Source organism: Podarcis melisellensis (assembly GCF_964234715.1).
Source record: "Podarcis melisellensis genome assembly, chromosome: 10".
NCBI classification, from domain to species: Eukaryota; Metazoa; Chordata; class Lepidosauria; order Squamata; family Lacertidae; genus Podarcis; species Podarcis melisellensis.
In genome coordinates, this window is record NC_138542.1 from 2,253,804 (window position 1) to 2,276,497 (window position 22,694).

The window sequence follows — 22,694 nt, forward strand, 5'->3', positions numbered from 1 at the left end:
GCCATCAGAACTCTTCCCCAGCTGGATGCCTCTTGATTATGCCTCTTGATTGTCTGGATGGAGGAGAGAGAGAGAGGTGTATGCATGTGTAGAAACTAGGTTGCTTGGACAGAGGACACAGAACCATACAATTATAGAATCGTAGAGTTGGAAGGGACCACAAGGGTCATCTATTCCAAACTCCTGCAATGCAGGAATGTCTCCGCTAAAGCATCCATGACAGATGTCACCCACCCTCTGCGTAAGAACCTCCAAGGAAGGCGAGCTCTTACTGTCAGGACGTTAGCTTGAATCTCCTTTCTTGCAACTTGAAGCCATACTTCCAGGTCCTGGCCCCCCCTGCAGGAGGAGAGATCAAGCTTCCTCCATGTGGCAGCCCTTGAGATATTTGAAGATGGCAATCATCTTCAGTCTCCTCTTTTCTAGGCTAAACATACCCAGCTCCCACAACCACTCATCATCAGTCTTGGTTTCCAGACCCCTGATCATCTGGGTTGCTCTCCTCTGCACATGTTCCAGCTTCTCAACATCCTTCTTGAACTGTGGTGCCCAGAGCTGGACACAGTGTTCCAGGTGTGGTCTGACCAAGAAATATAGAAACCTCTGACTTCTTCTGCACAAAAGCAAGAGTCACATGCTGCACCACTCACTTTTGCTTCTGGCCCTGCACACCACCATCACAGGACCCTTGAAAGGCCTCCCAGAAAGGAATGTGGCCCTTGGCCTGAACAAGGTTCCCCACCCAGCCTCCTGTGAAATCTTTCTCAGGGTAATCCGGAGTCTAAAGCTATTGGCGTCTAAAGCTAACCATGCACCAGCACATCAATTTTGCCACACTGCTTAAATAGCAAACCCTATTTGATTTGTGTGTTTTTGAAAGTTAAAGTACATCATTGGCCCAGAGCAATAGTAACTATCAGAGGAATGGGAACTTGGCCAATCATGGAGCAAACATCTTATCTATTTGAAGGGAAGGGCATGCCCAGATGAAGGAAGAAAGGAACAGGAGTGGACAGATACATGCAAGTTGGCACACAAGCATTCAGAGACGGGAGCATGCATAAAGCAGTGTCTTGTAACTGCGTTACGGTTTGGCCCCCTCTTGTGCGCTATTCCCCAGCTCATGAGATTAGACTCCTCCCACTGTCCCAAGAAGAAATCTAGGCTTTAAACAACATATGACCTCCTGAAGCTGCTCTCACCTGCACTCCATGCTGGGATAAGGTTTCACGTAATAAATTTCCATGTATCAGTCTGCTTGGAAGGGTACACTGTCAAAGTGAGGGGGCAAATGACACACCTAGGGTAACCTCATTAGTGGTTCAGGTAGTGTTGGTCTGACGCAGTCGAAACAAATTAAAAAATTGTCCAGTAGCACCTTAGAGACCAACTAAGTTTGTTCTGGGTATAAGCTTCCTGTGCATGCAGACTTCTTCAGATACGCACATGAAAGCTTTTACCCAGAACAAACTTAGTTGGACAAATTTTAAATTTTTCTCATTACTGGTGGCAAATCTGACACCAAACACCAGCAACTGCATGTGATTTATCCCGGGGAGATGTTACTTTAAGTTAGCAAATATAAATAAATACTTGTGACTGTACAGGGGGACTTGTCACTAGTGGTTTTACACACATTTAATTAAGCATGGGTCTAACTGTTAGAATCTGTTGATGTGCCCCCCCCCCAACTGGGCTGCCCCAGCCACTCTGGGCAGCTTCCAACAAGCATTGAGTCTGCTGCATTTGTATCCTGCCCTTTGGCTAAGAATCTTTTGCAGAGTTCAGGTATCCAAGAGACTGTGGGAGGGCTCCAACAGGGAAGGGGCGCGGAAAAAGAAAACAAAATATTGGGGTGTTGTTTTTTTTTGCTGGGCAAGGCAACACAATTGCCACAGTGACAAAAGGAGCTTGTCTCTAGAAAGCACACAGTTTTCTGCATTTTACTTCCCTGCTGGCAATTTCCCACCCCCAACAAGGTGCATAAAAATTGCATTTAGTAATCCATCACAAGAAGTATTTAGATCCGAATTCAGCAGCCTGGTGTCCTGGCACATGCGCTGCCTAAGGCTGGTGAGAGTTAAAGTCCAAAACATCTGGAGGGCAGCAAGTTGGCAAAGACTGCTTCAGATAAGACTTTGTTAGTTAACCTAATGGAAACTCAACAGAATGAAGTCCTATGGTCAATAATCAGTTAACTTGGCAGCTGTATGCTTCTAGAAAGTACTTAATGGTGCCTTTTCTAAGACAGTTCTAAAATAATAATAATAATAATAATAATAATAATAATAATAATAATAATAATAATAATTAATAATGATGATGATGACATGAAACCTTGTTTAACACCACCTGTAGCGGGTCATATTTGGGGGTTATTAATTGAAAAATGGCACTGTTGGTTTACAAACCTCTCCTTGCCTGTGACAAAAATTGTTTCCAGGTGGTTGGGCAGATTCCCCCCCCCCCCCAACACAGTAAATGCAGACATAAAAGATTCTCTCATTTAAAGACAGCACCTATCTGCAACTTGGAATCATGCATATCTCATAAAGGTAAAGGTATCCCTGCCTGTACGGGCCAGTTGTGTCCGACTCTAGGGTTGCGTGCTCATCTTGCTCTAGAGGCCGTGAGCCGGCGCCGTCCGAAGACACTTCCAGGTCACGTGGCCAGCGTGACGAAGCTGCTCTGGCAAACCGGCACCAGTGTAGCACACGGAAACACCGTTTACCTTCCCGCTATAAAGCGGTACCTATTTATCTACTTGCACTTAGGGGTGCTTTCGAACTGCTAGGTGGGCAGGAGCTGGGACCGAAGGATGAGAGCTCACCCCACTGCGGGGATTCGAACCGCCGACCATACGATCGGCAAGTCCTAGGAACTGAGGTTTTGCCCACAGCGCCACCCGCGTCCCCCACCCGCATATCTCATATATTGGGTCTAATGGATGCAAATAACTAGCCAGTAATGAATTCACATTCCCATAAAACTCTAGAACAGGGTGCTTTTGAAAGAAGACAAAATCCACAGGGGAACAAAAGGTGGAGGGGCAGCGGCATGGAGGGAGCGGGTGGGGGGTCCAATATAGAAAACATCCCCTCACTATACCTCTATTCATCAGTACTCTGTTGAGTTGGAGACTGAGACTCATCCATAGTGGGTGAGTTGTCTGTAGCGTCTCTGAGCAAAGGATAGGCAAAAGAGAAAGAGGAAAGAGGAGATGTTAAAGAAAAACAGTGACACAAAACACTTGTTAAGAGCTTATTAATCTAGTCAGAAACAGGTTGGTGAATCATCTTTGAAGACAAAACAAAGTTAGTAACACAGAGAGAACGCTAAGGAGAATTTTAAGCACTTTGATTTGTTGATATGCCCCCCCCCCCAACTGGGCTGCCCCAGCCACTCTGGGCAGCTTCCAACAAGCATTTAGTCTGCTGCATTTGTATCCTGCCCTTTGGCTAAGAATCTTTTGCAGAGTTCAGGTATCCAAGAGACTGTGGGAGGGCTCCAACAGGGAAGGGGCATGGAAAAAGAAAACAAAATATTGGGGTTTTTTTTTGCTGGGCAAGGCAACACAATTCCCACAGTGACAAAAGGAGCTTGCCTCTAGAAAGCACACAGTTCTTACCATGTTTTAATGTATCCGGGTATGCAAGTTGGTGCTTGACTTGTTTTCTTTAAGTACTAACAATACCCAGCATTTACAAAGCAGATCCCATCTTTTCACAGCACTTCACGCAGACTCTCAGGAATCATGACAGCCTTATTCTCCCCCTATTGCTTCCTGTGCAACAATGAATCCTGCCACTGATCCTGCTCAAAGCCAGCATTTGAACCACAGACCATACTTTTAAACACAGCATTTGAAACACAGCTCATACTTTTAGGCACCCCACCAAGAATGAACTACAGTGGTGCCTCGCTAGACGAAATTAATCCGTTCCGCGATTCTCTTCCTCAAGCGGTTTATTTGTCTTGCGAAGCAAGCCCACTGACAGCTTAGCGGATTAGTGCTAGAGGTGTCAAGCGGCTTCCAGCGATCAGCTGTTAAGCGGCTTATCAGCGGAACAGCTGATAAGCGGCTTAGCGGCTTAGGAAAAGGGCGAAAAAAGCAAAAAAAAAACCGCCGGGGGACGCAAGATTTTTTCGTCTTGTGAAGCAACCCCATAGGGAAATTCGTTTTGCGAAGCGCCTCCAAAACGGAAAAACCCTTTCGTCTAGTGGGTTTTTCGTCTTGCGAGGCGTTCGTCTTGCAGGGCACCACTGTATTTTTGGTAGTGGAACATTTGAGAGACAAAATTTATGCAAGAATATAATAATAATACTTGGTTTAAGAACAGCTTAGTTTATGAACAACTTGGATTAAGAACGCTGCAAACCCGGAAGGTGTTTTGGTTTGTGAACTTTGCCTTGGAAGCAGAACATGTTTCTCTTCCTGTTGAGTGTCTTCCATTTGTAAATTGAGTTCCCACCGCTATGGGAAAGCACGCCTTGGTTTAAGAACACTTTGGTTTAAGAACAGACTTCCGGAATGGATTAAGTTCGTAAACCAAGGTACCACTGTAATATTAATCTTATATGCCCCCCCAACTGGGCTGCCCCAGCCACTCTGGGCGGCTTCCAGCAAGCATTTAGTCTGCTGCATTTGTATCCTGCCCTTTGGCTAAGAATCTTTTGCAGAGTTCAGGTATCCAAGAGACTGTGGGAGGGCTCCAACTGTAGGGGGAAGGAGTGCTGCTGCTCTGCCCAATGTCTGCCCCTCCTGTCCTTTATGGTTTGCAGAGATTCTAATGGAGCTGAATGTGGTTGGAAGGTCTTTGTGGTCAATGCATGAAAGGTTGGAGGAGGATTGGGGCTGGTGCACAAACTGCTGTAGTTTAAACTCTCACACTTAAAAATGTCTGAAAAGGCTATAGAGCGTGGCTTGCCAACATGGTGCCCGCCAGATGTTGGACTCACAACTCCCATCAACCCCAGCCAACATAAACAATAATCAGGATTGTTGTTGTTGGGAGTTGTAGTTCAACAAATATCTGGAGGAGGCGCAGAGCTGGCTCCCCTTGCTTCAGAGTGTCATACATGCACCTTATCCCATTTTGCCCTTATCACAACTCTGTCTTAGCGTCGTCTTGTGATGAGCTTGGCTGAGCAGGGCTTCAAACCCTCATCCAAGTTCGGTGTTCTGCTACATTGGATCTAATTGGATCACATTTGGATTTTAAAACAAAATCTATTGGTTTTGTTCCTGAGAAGCAGGAGAAAGAAGTTCTGTCCCGTGGGAAATGGCCAGCTAACCTAACTCCGAAATAGCACTTTGGAACATCAGACATGTATAGAGTGCAGGGGGTCCAGGGGGGCATTTGCAATGGTGTTTCTGGAATGGCCTTCGCCAGCTGCCTCAAATATTGCCTTTCATTTAAAAGAAAAAGCTAAATTCCACTGTGTTTGATTGAATTTGAACTCCTTCCAAATGTGCACACACTGTGGATTTCTACAAAATGAAACCATGGGAATTTGACTGGGAGCTTTTTGTTGACTCACCCCTCCCCTTTTACAATTAAATGAAGACATCGGCACGGGTAATAAAGACAAGCAGGGTAGAACATAGAACAAATGACCTGCACTAGAGCTCCAATCCTAGGCATTTTCCCCTGGGAGTAAGTCCCACTGAACTTACTTCTGAGTAGATATGCGCCTGGTTGTGCTGTATGTGTGGCTTGACTAGCATCTAGGGAAGATGGGTCAGAAACGGAACGCATTGCCACCGAGTGCCTATCTGTGCCCATACTCACCCTGTCTGCCAGGCCAGGATGTGATGTGGGCTGCTGGGGGGTGTGGCCGCCAGCTCACTAGATGGTGTGGAACTCCTCTGACTGTGCGGTAAGGCAGCTGGAAAGAAATGGAGATAGATAGATATAGATACACACACACACACAGTCAGGGGGACTGGAATGCAATGATGCTGTTACGTCTGTGCAGTAGTAACTCGTGGAACAGAGATGAAACATGGCATATTATTTGGTATAAAATCATAAGTGCAAGTTAATTATTTCTTCAGCACAGCTGCCCATGCCACGGCTTACCACAACATATCCAGCCTCTCCTTTTCACTCTCCCCCCAGCCCCCACCCTTCATGCAGTTTCAAAGGGAGGTCTGCGTGAGGTTATCTGTGTGTGACTACGAGGACTGACAGCATCCCTTGTCTTCCTTCAACCTCAGGGAGATGAGAGACCATCTCAAATGTCAACAGGAGTTTGACGTTGCTGCTTCTGCTTCTGCTGCTGGGGGCCAGCTGTCTTAAATATCTTAGTGAAGTGCTTGGTGAACAAGTCTTGTGAAAGTACCGTATTGGCCCAAATATAAGCCACCACCCCAATTACGGGACAACCCGCTTGCGTCTCCCAAGCCTCTCCCGGTGCCAGCTTGGGGAGAATGCCGGCTGCCCCCCCCCCCCGTTCAGGGCAGTAGAGCTGGGAGGTGAGCCACACCCGCAAATAAGCCTTGGATTTTAAAGGTGTGGCTTATTTGCAGGTAAGTCTTATATTCCGGCCAATGTTTCAATTCCTGATTTATTTTGATTGCCAAATTGTATAAAGGTTGGAGTGAGTTGGTAAAAACATGGAAAGAACTTCTGAATAATTTGGGGAATTACCTTGCCTCCCTTCTAACTTTTAATTTGCCTTGTTGAGTAATAACAATTCTAGAAATAAAAGCTACACAAGTGGCCTTTTACAAGTACAGCTAATGTGGATGTAAATCCTAATATTATATAAACAAACATTCTTGTACTGGGAGAAAAGCCATCCTTGTTGCTGATTTTTAAAAAGTTGTGTGGTGCCAGGATTTCATGGTTTATGAGCTCATTTGAAGAATGGAAACTAATAGTAATAGTAATAATATATATATACCCCGCCCATCTGGCTGGGTTTCCCCAGCCACTCTGGGCAGCTTCCAACAAAATATTAAAATACAATAGTCTGTCAAACATTAAAAGCTTCCCTAAACAGGGCTGCCTTCAGATGTCTTCTAAAAGTCTGGTAGTTGTTTTTCTCTTTGGCATCTGGTGGGAGGGCATTCCACAGTGCGGGTGCCACCACCGAGTAGGCCCTCTGCCTAACCAGGCTGTAACTTGGCTCCTCACAGTGAGGGAACCACCAGAAGGCCCTTGGAGCTGGACTTCAGTGTCTGGGCAGAACGATGGGAGTGGAGACGCTCCTTCAAGAAGAATTTATTAGAAGAGCACTCTCATCATAATTTGGTAATGAAATCCATTTGCCTTCAATTTTAAATACGAATGCTTAGCATTTATATAGTGCTTTAGAGTGCTCCAAGGGTTTCACATGCTGTATTTTGACTAAGCCATGCAACATACCTCCTTCATATTGTGAGGAGTGGGAGGGCTGGAGCTGAGAGAGAAAGGCTCAGCTGAGACCAGTGAATGAGTCAGTGGCAAAAGGAAGATTTTGAGCAGGTGAGTATTGTAGCCATGACTACTCGTAAAGAAGCTCTACTGATTTCAGTGGGGCTTACTCCCAGGTCAACCAGGATAAGACTGCACCTTTGGTTACACCAGTTGCAGCAGTTTTAGATTTCAGTAACAACAGTCATGTACTTTTTTCATCACCTTTTAAAAACTCATTTGGACTGTCCTTCTGTTGATTCACCCTGCTTCACCTGACAAGCGAATAACAAACAGAACTTCTACCTTTATTGCTAAAACCTTTGACCTAACATGCCCCTCCCTCCCCCTACCGGCATTCACCGATAGTGAAAAGCACATATTGTATAACTGTGCCAGTGTTTACCAAATTGCTGATTGCTGGGGTCATGCTTTTTCTCCTGAATTACAACTGATGACACACTTTACACCTGCACTTGAAAAGTTTAGAGTCTCAGAGCGCAAGAATTACCCATCCTCAGGAGAGTCCCTGTGTTTCTGCCTGTGTTACTGAAGTTTAGCTCCTGCTTAGAAAGCAACAAGCTCAATACAGTGACTCATGCAGAGACCCACGAATACCCTCCTCTGATTGTGAGTAATTTGGCTGTGTCTTTGTGTTAGGAGTCCTTTGATTGCGACGGATGCAGACCTAGGGCTGCTCAGAAGGCCACACCACCAGAGCAGTGAGATGTGGGGGCGGTTTGGTTATGTTGTACATGTGGAACCCCCAGGAATGACTCTTGCATATGGGTGCAAATCATCTTCCTCACCTGACGTTGCTTTGCACATCTGAGGCATCCTTGTTACCCTGCTGTGCGCCACGAAGGTGCTTTGAGAGGAGGTGCTGTACTGGGAGCTGCTATCCGACGAAGTAGAGCTAGTGTGCGACAAGCGGCTGTGGTCTTTGTGGGAAGCTGTGGACCGGTGGTACCACAGCCTCAGCTCATCTGACACCATTGTCCTTCCCGACCCCTTCTCGTGACCCTCTCTGCCCAAAGACGGAGTCCTGATGATCTGAGAACGGGAGGGGGTCAGCCTGACAGAGTCCGCTTCCTCCCCATGCCAGTTCTCTTTAAACATTCCCCCCGCCGTGTAGGAGTTAGATGTTTTAAACTGTGCCTTCACGCTGTAGTGTCCCTCCTGGTCATTCTCCAGGCTGCGCACAACCACCGGCGTGGAGCTCCCTTCGATGTAGAGAGGGTACTCCTTGATCCTGTACTGGGAGGACGGCTGGCTCTGGCTGTGCAGATAGAATCCGTGGTGGCCAGTCCCGTTCCTGGCAGCCAGGTTGGGCATGCTCCCTGAATTGGAGGAGACCAGGTTCCCTGCCGACTTGTGCCTCTGCCTCTGCCGTTCCCGGGCTTTGGAGGGGGAATCCTCAGCAAGGGTGGAATAGTTGGCATTCATCTGAGCAGGGTAGTAGTGCTCAGAGCTGGAATGGCTGGTGCAGGAGGAGCAGTCGTCCATTGGGTCAGAGCCATTGCTGCTGCGAGTCCGAGGGGTGTAGAAATCGGGGCTCCCCGTCTCATTTTCTGACCCAACGAGCTTCCCTTGGGACTCTAAACTGGAGCTTCTGTGTCTAAAGTGCTGTGCTAAACTATGTAACCTAGTAGGGCTGATGTCCACAGACCTGCAAGCACAGAAAAAAGGTTGTAATTATAAACTGCTCCAGTAGTTTTGCCTACAGTTGTGGTGTGGAATGAGTACACTTGTGGTGGCAAAGGAAGGCTAACAGAAAGAGAACAATTAAAGGCTGCCTGACCCTGAGCTATAGGGACTCCAGCCTTTTAGCTGCAGAACGAAGGTGGGATCTCTGAAATCAATTATTCTTTGTAATTGTATCTAACCACAAATTTGGGGTCAGTTCACCATAGCAGAGTCTGCTTACAAAAAGACATTGTCATGGTTAACTCTGTAGTATGTTTGCATAATATCTGAAGAAAATACAGTGGAGTCTAGGCCTGGCAATGTAAAGATGCCACTGGTCACCATAAGCTGGCAGAATTCAGAATACAGGAAGTATGCGAAAGCCTGCATTAAGCATCACACACCTCTGGAAGTCCAGGCTAACAGGTGAAGTTGCACATGGTGACGGCAGGGAATCTTTTGAACTTCTTCCTCTTCTGAAGTAGAGGTTTCACATCCTTTACTTGGGGGGGGGGATGAGTCAAATTCCCAATGAGAAACCATTAGTGTAAGTCCCTAAGGTGGAGAGATCTCCATATTGGACAAAATGGGAAGCGCCAATAAATTTAAAACTCATCTATTTCTATGAATTCTCCCATTTGGAGAGGGAAAATAACACACCCACCTAAATTTAATGAGTGGATAAGGTTCCCTTTAGGTCTGCCATTTCACAGGCCCTGAAGCATCTGATGCTGAACACCCGTCAAAATCCTACCTAATAACATTTTAATTATGTATTACATTTATATCTCACTCATATGCTTCCCCTTGTACATTCTATAAGAGATACTGACAGGCCCAAGGTCACCCAAGAAGCATCATAGCTGAGTGCAGATGTGATATTGCCAGTGGCGTAGCGTGGGGGGTGCGGGGGGGCCGGCCGCACCGGGCACAACATCTGGGGGTTAGGGTTAGGGGGCGCAAACCCACGGGTTAGGGGGTGCAAATTACTTGCCTTGCCCCGGGTGCTGACAACCCACGCTACGCCACTGGATATTGCCTAATAAATACACAAAACCATCCATCCAGATACTGTTTCCTTGTTTTTGTAAGCAAATAATCACATTGCTTCCAACATTGTTTAGCTGGATTCCATGATCAAATGTTTTCTAGAACTTGCGAAATGGCATCATGTGAAAACAACTGTGGTAACACTTTTCTGCTATGTGGTACATTTCTTTTTGACCTTTGGCCACTGCCAGTTCCAACTGAACACATATAGAGCACCTGTACCCAGGTAAAACAGCTGTTCAACTTATGTGGGGGATACGTTCCGGGAATCGCGCCTAAAGCCAAAATCACCGAAATAGCAAAAATGACCAAAAGAATCAGAAAGACCAAAATTTAAATAAGGAATGGGGAAAATACATAATTTATCTTAAAAACCATTGGAAACAGCTAAAATCATCAGTAGAATTGGATTAACACTTGTAGTTTAATGGAAAAGGTTTCGATTATTATAAAAGATGTAGGAGGAAATGGTTAACGAAAGGACTCACAAAGGGGAGGAGGGAAGTTCAGGAGATTCTTTGGAATCTTGTTTTTATGTTGGTTGTTGGATAATAAAATTTTAAACTGAAAAACCATACACACACACACACACACACACACACACACACACACACACACACATGCCAAAACCGCTTATAATCAAAACACTGGCTTCAATAGCGGATGGGATTGCTAAAGTCATTTCCCTCTTTATTTCTTTATTGCTCTGCATGTAAAGTTGAATGTGCACAAATTAAATGAACGCAAGTTGAAGACATACTGTATGCAACTTTTGGGGATGTGAAGGGATTTCAAGAACATAATTTTAATCTATTTTTCAAACTTGATTTAGCTAGAAGGCTCCTATCCCTCCCCAAAGATCAGCATCTTTGTTTTAGCTGAAACAGAACTGAGGACTGGGAGCACAATCCAATTCAGAGCAACTCTTGAGCACCCTGAGGAAATTTAAGCAGGCTTTAGGAATTCCAGGCTCCATATTTACGGGGCTGGGAGAAGAGAAGCTGAGGACCTATTGGGCTGGAAGAACTTACCTAGTGGAATGCACATAATGTGGACTGCGTACCCGTAGATCTGGTGTGGTTGGCATGCTGGACTGGGAGTTCCAATGGGGCAGATTCCGAATGGGGCTGTTTTGTAGGGAGTTGCTCCCGCCCCCCTCTGCACAACTCCCAGTGCTGGGAAGACGCTTGTGACTGCTGCACACAAAAGGAAACACAGTGATCAGGGCAGCCTTCTTTATGCAGCTTTTATACTTTATTACATGGGCATATGAGAAAACCATAAGCGTTTTTGGGTACGACGACAATTCTCATTTCTTAAGTCTGGCAGACTTGACAGGTCCTATTTCAGCAGCCCAGTGCGACTCTTCCTACAGCTGGGGAGCAAGAAAGAGTGGGTTGCCTGACGTCAATTCACTCAAGGGAATTCTGGGCTCACTGTTCATGCTGTTAGACATTACTACACTAACTCTCTGCTAAATTACTCTGCATTGCTCCTTTTTCTAACAACAATAAGCTAAGGCACAAATAATGTGTGTGCCAAATAAAGCACAGGAAGTGCTGGAAGACACAGAGAGGACCCCATTGCCCAACTTCTTATTGCAACAGATGCCCCTTCGACCGACTTCTCCCACCTGGTGCCCTGTAGATGTTGTGGGGCTCCAGCTTCCATAGGCTCCAGCCAGCCTGGCCAATCAGCAGGGAGGACAGGTGTTGTAATCCCACAACATCGGGAGGCTACCAGGCTACTGCTGTTGTTGCTGCATTGTGTTGCCTAAGCAGCTGTAAATATGTATTCAGTGAGTGATATTTTTGTTTTGCTATTTGGGAGTGGTGGCTATTATTATTATTATTATTATTAATTTACCTGCCCTTCACCTTAAGCTCCCATAGTGGCTTATAACAATTAAAGCACATCATTAAAAACAGTTTAAAACAACTTGCAATCACAGAAATAAGGTGGGTCCTAAAAATGCACACCTCAAGTGTCAAAAGCCAGGGTAAAGTTGCAAAATGAGTATGCCAGACTTACCTCTGCAGTGAGAGGGCCCCATAGCTTAGGGCAGAGCTTTCCAAACTTTTCATGTTGCTGACTCACTTTGGAAACATGCATCATCTCACAGCACAGCAATTCAGTTTTACTAGCAAACCGGGGGTTAAACTAACCCTTTTCCAGGCCTGGGAGGAGCATTTGGCACACAGTTTGGAAAGCTCTAGCTTAGGGGCTGCCCTAGGGAAGGGCCTCTCTTGGGCCACCACAACCAAGATGGCCCCTCTGCCAATGTCAATACCCAAGAGGACCTGTAGGCAAGTCTTTCGGATATCTGGGGCCTGGGGTTGTTTATGGCTTTAAACATTAGCATGAGCACCTTGAATTAAGCACCTTCCATCATGGAGATGCAGAGGCATTAGCCAAATCAACTATGTTTTGCATCGAGGTGCTGTTTCTTCAGATGTCTTCATCAGAGCTACTTCCACAGCTGAAGAAGCAAGTTGCAGTTTATTAATGACTACAGCTGTACCTTCGTTTTCGAACAGCTTGGTTCTCGAATGTTTTGGTTCCCAAACAATGCAAACCCTGAAGTGACTGTTCCGGTTTGCAAACTATTTTTGGAAGCTGAACATCCAGCAGGGCTTCAGTGGCTTCAGCAGCTTCCGATTGAATACCTGGATGGCAGCTTCTGATTGAAGCCATGCTTTGGTTTCTGAACAGTTTGGAAGTTGAATGGACTTCCGGAACGGATTCCGTTCGACTTCCAGGGTACGACTGTACTACTTTGCAGTGACTAACCTCTTTGGCTTTTGGGACTGCTGAAGAAACTTCTGGGAATGTGGGGTCCCTTCCACCTCTGCAGTTCTATGAGTCTAAGTATCCCACTGCACATCCATGAAATTTGCTTACAAAGCCTTGGTCGTCATCGTCCCCCCTTTATAAATGGGTGCTGCATGATAAGGAAATGTCTGTCTCCATTATGACTAACCTGGAATGGCTGTGTGAAGAGCGCTTCTTGACCTTCTCATAGGGTTCATCCAAGGATGACTCGCTCCACATCTTGGGCTTGAGGGGGGACTTGTCATAGTCCTTCTTCTGATAGTGCACCTGCCTGAGTCCCTCCAGGGACTGCGGAGGAGCTGGTCTATTATGCAAGGGGGGACGGGGAGGGAGTCCTTTGTGAGGGGACTGTAAAGGGGATATCGTGCTGGTAACCTGAGTGTCTTCTGAAATGGGAAAAAAGAGGAAAACTAAAGGACAGGAACACTATTTTGTTTAAATACTTTTTGCATGGCCTTTTAGAAGATGAGAGGCCCATGCCTCAAGGAGCTTACAATTAAAAAGATTGATACAGGTGTAAAGAGGTACAATATATGTTCATTTTAAGGCCTTTTTTTAGGTATATGTGTATAAATCCTATGCATAACTAAAATACAGATGCCATACTACTTTACTGTGCTCAAAGCAGCTTAAATAAAAAATACAACAGAGCAATTTAAAACCACAATTAAATTTAAGCCTAGAAAACAGTAAAGCACCACAGCAAATTCAACAGTCAAGTAATACACGAGTTCAAGACAGTTCTCCATATCGCCAATCTCCAAATGCCAGTCAGAATAAAAGAGTTTTGCAACTCTTTTGAGAAACAATGAGGGAAGAGTTAATTCCGATCCGATCTACCCAGGGAGGTTCTGCCAAAGCTTTGGGTCAGTTGCAGTGAACACCCTGCTTCTTGCTGCTGATGTCTTCAGCCTTGCTAGATGGACAGCGTTCATCCCCATACTTTACACCACCATTTTGTATTACCCATAAAACCCTTGATCCAGCCCCCAAGTGATCTTTACTGAACAGCACATGGGCAGATTCCCTAGCAGAAGGCTGACGTAGCTGGCTTTGACAGATCATTTGCTTGGAACATCTTCTGAGACTGGAGCTGGCCCACCTCCCTCCTCTCTTCTCCTCAGGAAGTGCTGAAAGCCTGCAGTTCAGAGGTGAGGGAGAGACTTCGTCAGGCAAGGCCTCCGTCTACCTGCCTTGCCCCACCCTCTTGTCTTGGGCTTCTCAATTTGTATTGTATTATTTTATGTACTGCGGCTTGCCACTGTTTTATGGATTATAGTTTAGAAATTATTTATTGTAACTGTTGAGTGGATTTCTGTTTAACTTTTATATGTTATTATTATTATTTAATACTATTCTAGGGATGCGGGTGGCGCTGTGGGTTAAACCACAGAGCCTAGGGCTTGCCGATCAGAAGGTCAGCGGTTCGAATCCCCGTGACGGGGTGAGCTCCCGTTGCTCGGTCCCTGCTGCTACCCACCTAGCAGTTTGAAAGCACGTCAAAGTGCAAGTAGATAAATAGGTACTGCTCCAGCAGGAAGGTAAACGGCATTTTTGTGCACTGCTCTGGTTTGCCAGAAGCGGCTTAGTCATGCTGGCCACATGACCTGGAAAGCTGCACGCTGGCTCCCTTGGCCAATAAAGCGAGATGAGCACCGCAACCCCAGAGTCGGCCACGACTGGACCTAATGGTCAGGGGTCCCTTTACCTAATACTATTCTAATGATTGTTGAATGTTACTTTTTTGGTGTAGGTTGCCTATTTTAAAGTTATGTTTTATTATCACATTTTGTATTGCATTAGATTGTTATAAGATGTACATTATTTGTTTCTTCAGCTTGTAAACCACTTTGAGTATTGTAAGACAGAAAGACCTATACAAATTAAAAATGATGATGATGATAATGGGTATGTTTTTCAGTGCAGCAAAATACCTACAAGTGACAGTATGATATCATTCTACAAGGGATGTGGCGTCTGCTTGAACTTTTGGTTGCAGGAAAATGTGCCTATTTTTCAGTTGAAAAAGGTTATTTGGATATTTGGGTAGTGACTGCTCGAAATAAAATCATCCCAAACTATCTTGTTTTAAACAAAAACAATTTTCAGTGAGGTAGGCTCAGAGAAAAACATATAGTGCAGGATTCTCCAGGGAGATTATATAGACAGGAGAGAGTCCTGGAAGTCTTACTACAGTTGCAAAAATGAGTTCTTACAGCCTTAGGCGATGATCCAGCCAAAGCCAAGTACATTTAAGTCCCATTGATGTTAAGGCAGAGATAGATGTACTTTAAACTTCTCCCACTAAAACCAATGAGAAGTGTTGAGCTTTGACAGGATTCTGCCCCAACTCCTTTGACACAACACAAGCTTCTTTTTTTCAGCAGAGACATAAAATACAATATATTGCAATGAATGCTGTACATACCATCCTCCAGAACGAGAGCATCCGAGAGTGAACTGTCCTCACTGGCAATATTTCCATCTGTCAAGTGAAAACACACACGGAGGTTACTGTGTAGCTCCATGGTGTGCTGAAGCCCAGCATGATTTTCACAGCCGTAATCCACTCATGTCAGACCATAAGAACAGCTCTGCTAATCCAGCATGCTTTCCCCATTAATATGCTTCCATGGACCTCACACGCAGAGCAGTTAAGGATCAGCTCTTGCATGTTTGGCAGCAACTGATATTCAAGAGGAATACTGCCCTTGAAATGTTCCCTTTTGTTGCTATGCAGCCCTTAAGAAGCATATCTTCCCTGAATCTGCCCCTTTAAATACCCATTTAGAAGCTATAGAAAGTGACCATTGCCACATCTTGTAGCAGCTGATTCCATGTTTTAATTCCTTGCATTTATTTTGTCCTAAATGGACTGTCCTTCCATTTTTCTGTGTGATTCTGAGTTAATCTAGCATTATGAGTAAGGGAGACATTTTGCTGTCTCTCCACTTTCCTGCTGTTCATGACTTCAGAATTCAGCTGTTTCCTAGCTAAGAAGTCCCAACTGCTGTTGTGTGTCTTCATAAGGGAAATTTTGGGTTCCTTTTCCAGCTCTATTATATCCTTTTTAAGATGGGATACAAACGGTACACAGTATCCCAAGTGTGATTGCACCAGTGACTGATATAAAGGCATTATGATCATTCTAAATACCGTATTTTTCGCACCATAGGGCGCACCCAGTTTTTAGGGGGGGAAATCAAGAAAAAAATTTTTTCAGCAGCCCCAAAGAGCAGCGTACAGACTGGATCCCGCTTGCTGTTTTGGCTTCCCCTTTAGCCCCGTGCAGCCTCTCCCTCCCGGGAGAGGCTGCGTGGGGCTAAAGACTCCATAGCCCCGTGCAGCCTCTCCTCGCCGGAGGGGTTGCGTGCAGCTATGGAGCAAGCCAAAGCAGCGAGCGGGATGGATCCCGCTCACTGTTTTGGTTTCCCCTTTAGCCCCATGCAGCCTCTCCCTCCCGGGAGAGGCTGCGTGGGGCTAAAGAATCCATAGCCCCGTGCAGCCTCTCCTTGCCGGGAGACGCTGCGCAGGGCTTTCCTGGCTTTACTGAGAGGTGGGGGGATTCACCCACCTCCCGCAAAACCGGCAGAAGCCGTGCAACTCCTTTAAAGAGATTGCGGCTTCTCCTGGGTTTTCTGGGAGGTGGGAGAAGGGACTGATGCGGCCAGTCAGTCCCTTCTCCCTCCTGTGGAAAAGCCCGCAAGAGCGCACGGAGCTTGTGTGCAGCTCTTGGGGGCTTTTCCCGCCTGCCTCCCCCCTGCATTCGCTCCATAGGACGCACACACATTTTCCCTTGCTTTTTAGGAGGGGAAAAGTGCGTCCTATGGTGCGAAAAATACGGTACATGCAGATCCCGCTACCTGAACAAAATGTGTTTACATCATGAGTTGATGATTTCCTTTGATCCCTATGGGAAATTTTGTAATGCGTTCTGAACCACAGAATTTTGACCCTAAAATGATGAGAAAATCCCCTGAAACCTGGCAGAAGGCAAACAAGGAAGGGAAAAAAGGCTCTCTTATTTGTCTGATCTCTCTCCCTCCTTCCCACCATGGTTTCTGGTGTGGACAGCAAAATACAAAAAAGTAAGGCTTCTCTACAGCTGCTTATTTGTTTACAGTACTGCGCAAGGGTTGGCTGCTTGGATATCTGAATCTGAGGTGTATATAGTATATTGTTTTGGTACCAATTCCTCACGTTTGGATAAGTGAATTTTCATATAATGAGCATTTGTATAACAGGACCTGAGTATAATCACTAATGTGAAATTTGCCCTTTTCAAACTCCACCCCCAATCCCTTCTCTGGAAAGAACCAGCTAGATCAGAGCCCAACATTAGCCCTTTTATTTATTTATTTCACCATTTTTTCCACTGTTTAACCCTTTAGCCTCAAAGCAGTCTTTAGCTTGAGCACATGAAGACTAAAAGTAAGGAGAAACAGAGGCATGCACACCTAGTATGGCAGGTGTGCTCATTCCATCTCAATTTTCTTGTGTTGAGCAGGAAGATCTGAAGGGGCTTTTAGTGAAGTACACTTAGTTTAGAAGACGTATCTGGAATCCTGCCCCATCAGGATTACTTATTGCGAGGATGCAATTACTTATTACCACTGTATTTACGTGAATCTAATGCACAGCCTAATTTTTATGATGTAATTTGAACAAAAAAGGTGCACATTACATTTGCGTAAATATGGTACTTAAGCATGCTCAGCTAAATGCACTTAGAAAGCCTCTGAAGTGAAGGTGGTGCAGCATGGGGGGCATGGAGGGGGCTTGCATGCCGCTGCCCCTACCCGACTTTAAGCCCTTGTGCATTCAGACTGAACGCCTGGAGACGGCTGATGCCCCTGCCCCAAAGTACATAGCACTGCATACTCACTTACGTTTCAATGTCATTTTCCACTTTCCTTTTAACCTGCACACACATTTCTTAACAGTATCCATTAACTGAAATTTGTCTGTGAAAGGGTCTGAAGACACAACTTCAGATATGGAAGCTGAGGATCCAGGTGTGGCATGAAGAGCAGTCTGCCTGGCGCTCACCTATCAAAGTGCTGAAGTTTCATGGGAAGTTGAGGTTAGGAAGAAATATATCCTTCCAGAAACCCACTTCCTCATCAGTGCCTTTCGAAGCATTGTTTTCTCCCGAGCAACCCACCCACCCCCAAATGATCATCAGGAAGAAAGATCAGAGTATCATGAAGTTTGGGTTCTGTTTACCATCTATGATCAAGGAGGCTCTTTGTGTTGGCTTCTTTCCAGATTTGATACGGTACTCGTTGATGGCATTTTCAATCTCCTGAAGTTTCTTCAGTGCATTCAGGTATGAGGTTTTCCTTTGTTTTTTCAGCTTCTTGCTGACATTTGGGTCACTGGCTAGGCGTCGGGCAGCTTCCGTGATTTGGGACTGAATGGCAAATTCTCTCTCCAAGCGTTCCAGTTCAGCTTCCTGTCCAACAAGAAAGAGGCTTGTGGCTGTCAGTGCCTTAGCCATGGAGCATGGAAGAACAGAAGAAGAAGAACCTTGCTGGGTCAGGCCAAAAGCCCTCCAGGTCCACCACTGCTCCCACAGAGACCAGCCAAGAGGACTATGAGGCTGCCTAGTGTAGCAGCTTACTAACAGTACATCTGATCACGGGCAAGTTTGGCTGGTGTATACTGGGGAGATTTACAAAGCAACAGCTTTCTTCTATGTTACATACCACAATGGCACTACTAAAACAACTTTAGTTCATGTTGCTCAGTCTTGTGGATTTTAGTAGTATTACACAAAATAAATCAGTCAGATTGTGCATCCATAGCAGTGAGCAGAGGAGGAATGACCGCTGGGAGGAGCACAGAGAGGAGAAACCTGCAGCAGCACAACTGGATGCCTTCCTCTGCCCCACCTGCAACAAAACATGTCTCTCCCATATTGGTCTCACAGCCACAGCAGGCGCTGCAACCTTCCAACAGTTGACTTCACCCCCAAAGGCACACACCTCCACTGTCTCCCAGGACAGATGGATGCCAACACCACAAATAAGTAATGAAAAGTAGTTATGAACGTCCTATCTTGTCACTACAATGAACTGGGGGGGGGGGGGGACGGACACGACAATGATGATGACATCCATTTGACATAGTAAGGAGCATTCCCCTTCATCCACTCACATGGTTCCTCACAGAATTCTACCAGAGTGGTGCAGAATCAAACCACAGAGAAATGGCTGCACCAATCTGATAATGTATCAATTGGACCTTGGCGATCACAGCATTACAATCTTGACATTCCTGGGTCTTTGTTCCATGGAATTTGCTAATTCAAAGTTGTGTAGTAAGACAATTGTGTGTTAACTGAGAAGTGAGCTGCACTTTTTATTGGAGCATATGCACATGGTTTTCTGTAAGAAAAACTCAATGTGCAAGTTCCTGTGCATGTGTTGGGGCTCTGGGTAATCAGGACACCTGCACACCTGGAAGTCCTGATTCCATCCATACAGTCCCCACACATCAGCAACATCTTGTGGGTTGCTGTTGCCTTACAGACAATTGTGCATAATGTGCAGTGACTTTAGGAAGCAGATGGCCTTGCTCCCCAGGGAACACACACTTGACCTTCACATGAATAACAGACACATAGAGCTAGTGTCGGCACTGAACACCACAGTAAGTATTTGACGACAACTCACAACCAGTCAGAAGGACAAGTTACACTGTAAAATCATACACGTGTTTCATGTACTCGCACAAACATGGAATCTCATCGAGAGGACTCTTTGTCTTTTAAAAACAAGTTTCTATCCCCGAGCGCTGGGAGGAAGGCACTAAATGAGGAAAAATCATCTGTTAGAGGCTAGGAATTAAAACCATCAATAGATAATCCTTCCATATTTTGCAAAAGTTCAGTTTCTTCCTGCAGCATTTTTGTCCCTTCCCCACAGAATAATGAATCTAGTGGTCTATTTTATTATTTTCTATTTGCTATACTACTGAGGTTTCCATCAGAAGAATCTAAACTGCCTCGTATTAACTGGAGGCCTATATATATAGCAGCAGCAGGGACATCAGAGAGCTGAAGAGAGGAGCTTTAACATCTCTCTTGGCTGCCTCAGCAGCAAACAGTGAGCCAAGCACCACACTCTGTTTGGCCCAGGCAAGGAAAAACCTCACCCCTGAGAGATGGTGGCATCTACACTTTGGGGAGGCTCTTTTCCTCAGGCTTGTCTTAGGTCCACAAAGGATGGCTCCAGTAGAAACACCAGAGAGCTGGGAAGGGGGCCTTTAAGATGACATTCCCCCAGCATCTCCTGTGGTTGTTTGCACCACAGAGATTAAGCTAATAGTTTTGTGTTCAGTTGCATACGCTTTGCACTGAATGGCATAACCTGTTGTAAGCAACTCTGGGGTTCATTCAGAGAGCAAGAGGCATGGCATGAATCTTTGAAAGAAATATATATTGCAGCTAGCAAAATGCTCATTATGTAAGCAGATGGTCTATGAAAGTCTTGTTTATTGCACAGCTCCCCCTGAGTGCAGAGTATGTGTGCTCTCTGGCACCTGGGACAATGAGGGCTGGGCCACACAGTGTAGGAACAGTATTGCTCTTGCTGCAACTGGGTCCCAAGAGCAGCACCTCATCTTTTCCTCCAGTGGTGAATTTTCACTTTTACTGGATAAAATAAAGGTGTGTATTTTGAGGAGGAGGGTATACCTGCCCCTGGCGGCCCTAACGGTTAAGAACCAAGCCTGTTCCTGCCAACATAACCCTGTCCTGGGTTCTAGTTCTAAAGCAGCCATCCTCAACTTGTGCCCTCCAGATGTTTTGGACCACATCTCCCATCCCCCAGCCAGCACAAGGAAACGCTGGGAACTAGCTATCATATGCTCTATGGAGAGAGATCGTCTATTTCTGTCAATCAGTGCCACAGTCACCGAAGAAGCCACACTGCTGTGAACTAATCTCTCTTCAAGACAATATGTCTCTCTGAAGTATTCATTCTGGACATCTTGGCTTAAAAATCTCCTTTGCTGTCAGTGATGAATCACCACTACTTTAAACCCATAGCTACAGTTCTCACAATGCTACAGACTGAATGGCTGTTGTGTATGTGTGGGTTTTTTTAGAAAGAGTTTTTGCTTTGAAGCTTTCATAAGCTCTGTCAACACTGAATTTATTAAATGTGTATTCAACACAATATATTTTAAGACTCAGATCCTGATCTGCCGCCTCACTACAGAAAATCTCCCACAACAGCCAGTGAAGGCAGCAGATAAAAGGCACTGTTAAAAATGAATGCATTTGATGTATGATTTTTTAATGGCCCAGTCTTATCGACCAAGCCTGCCACTTTCCCATGTGGATCATCTGCTGGGGCTGTTACCACAGTAAGAAGAGGGAAAGTATCAGCTCACTCTGCCGTTGGCTGTGCATACGGCAGGATTGGCAGCCAGTCATGATTCTTGACAAGTATACCCAGATGGCACATGTGTTTACCAACATGGATTTGCCATAGTATTACTTTACAGTTTCACACAGAACATTTAAAATTACCTAGGAATACACCTAAACATGTAATGAGTGGTCCTTACAATCAAAAGGCATGAGGCACAATTATAGATATTTGAGGTGCTCATTCTTTGCAAATTCTGATACAAACTGACCTGACACTCACCTTTTGGACCAGAACTCAGTTATCCTTCAGATTTCACACTTCATTTAATTTAGTGGTGCAATTCTTGGCTCAAAAAACATACCCAAATGTGTTTGAAAATGGATGTTTCTGAATTTTTGTGTGGATTTCTTGAACAGAGCAGACTTCTGAATAAACACATATGAAAACGACACTAGATGGATTGGTGCCTCCCTAGATACAACCTTCCTTTCCATGCCCTAGTTAGGAAAGCAAAAAAGCTCAGCTTGCCATGCTGGGAGATGTCTGGTTATTCACACCTAACTTTTAAAAAATGCTTAGCTGAATGTAGGAACATTAAAAAATATACTCCGACACTAGTTTCTCAGAATGTCCCCAAAACTATAACTCCCAAGGTTTCAGTGGGGGAGCAGCAGAAGCACCTGCCCAGCGGCTCTGCTTTACTCCCTGTGGCAGCTTCTTCGGAGACAGCCATGACAATAAAACCAGCTTGAAACTATTTAAACCAGTTGTGCCATAGTGTCTGCCTCATACTACTGAGGAAAAGTTCATTAACACGAATCACTGTTCTGCTGTAGTAATTAACTCTGAATGAAGTCTCTCCTAATGAAGACTAAACAAGTCACTACAACGTAAAGAGCATGTCTAACCATTATCTGAGTTATTTTCTATGTAAAGAGCATGTCTAACCAGTGTCATTCACTGGAAAATTCCTCTTGGCACACGATAGGTACATCCTGTTTCAACAGAATGCATGGCCTTTCCAAGTCACTAGTCTAGACAAGTACTTTCTCTTCATTTATATGCTAATTAGCGTGGTGGACAGAATGTTGGGCTTTGAGCAGGGAGACCCAAGTTGCTGTGTTCATGTGAAACATTGCTCCCACCCCTATCAAAAAGGTGGTTCTGTCTGTTCCATAAGTCAAATTAGGGTTAAATGTGGATAAAAGTAAAGGTAAAGGGACCCCTGACCGTTAGGTCCAGTCGCGGACGACTCTGGGGTTGCGGTGCTCATCTCGCTTTATTGGCTGAGGGAGCCGGCATACAGCTTCTGGGTCATGTGGCCAGCATGACTAAGCCGCTTCTG

The 22,694-nt window shown here is 45.3% G+C and overlaps 1 protein-coding gene across 8 annotated transcripts in view; it reads right to left on the reverse strand.

Annotated features, from left to right (window-relative positions):
• Positions 1-22,694, reverse strand: part of FRMD4A (FERM domain containing 4A) — a gene marked incomplete at its 5' end in the record, with an annotated part of 413,106 nt that overhangs the window by 4,310 nt on the left and 386,102 nt on the right. For 7 of the 8 annotated variants that reach the window (XM_081927636.1, XM_081927641.1, XM_081927640.1 and 4 more), the window contains 6 exons: positions 5,793-5,889; positions 8,210-9,069; positions 11,168-11,332; positions 13,117-13,354; positions 15,397-15,453; positions 18,195-18,423. In XM_081927636.1, the coding sequence (XP_081783762.1) occupies positions 5,793-5,889; positions 8,210-9,069; positions 11,168-11,332; positions 13,117-13,354; positions 15,397-15,453; positions 18,195-18,423 (1,646 nt within the window). Of the gene's footprint in view, positions 1-3,108; positions 3,181-5,792; positions 5,890-8,209; positions 9,070-11,167; positions 11,333-13,116; positions 13,355-15,396; positions 15,454-18,194; positions 18,424-22,694 lie in introns of all 8 variants that reach the window. The other variant, XM_081927637.1, reaches the window with a different exon arrangement.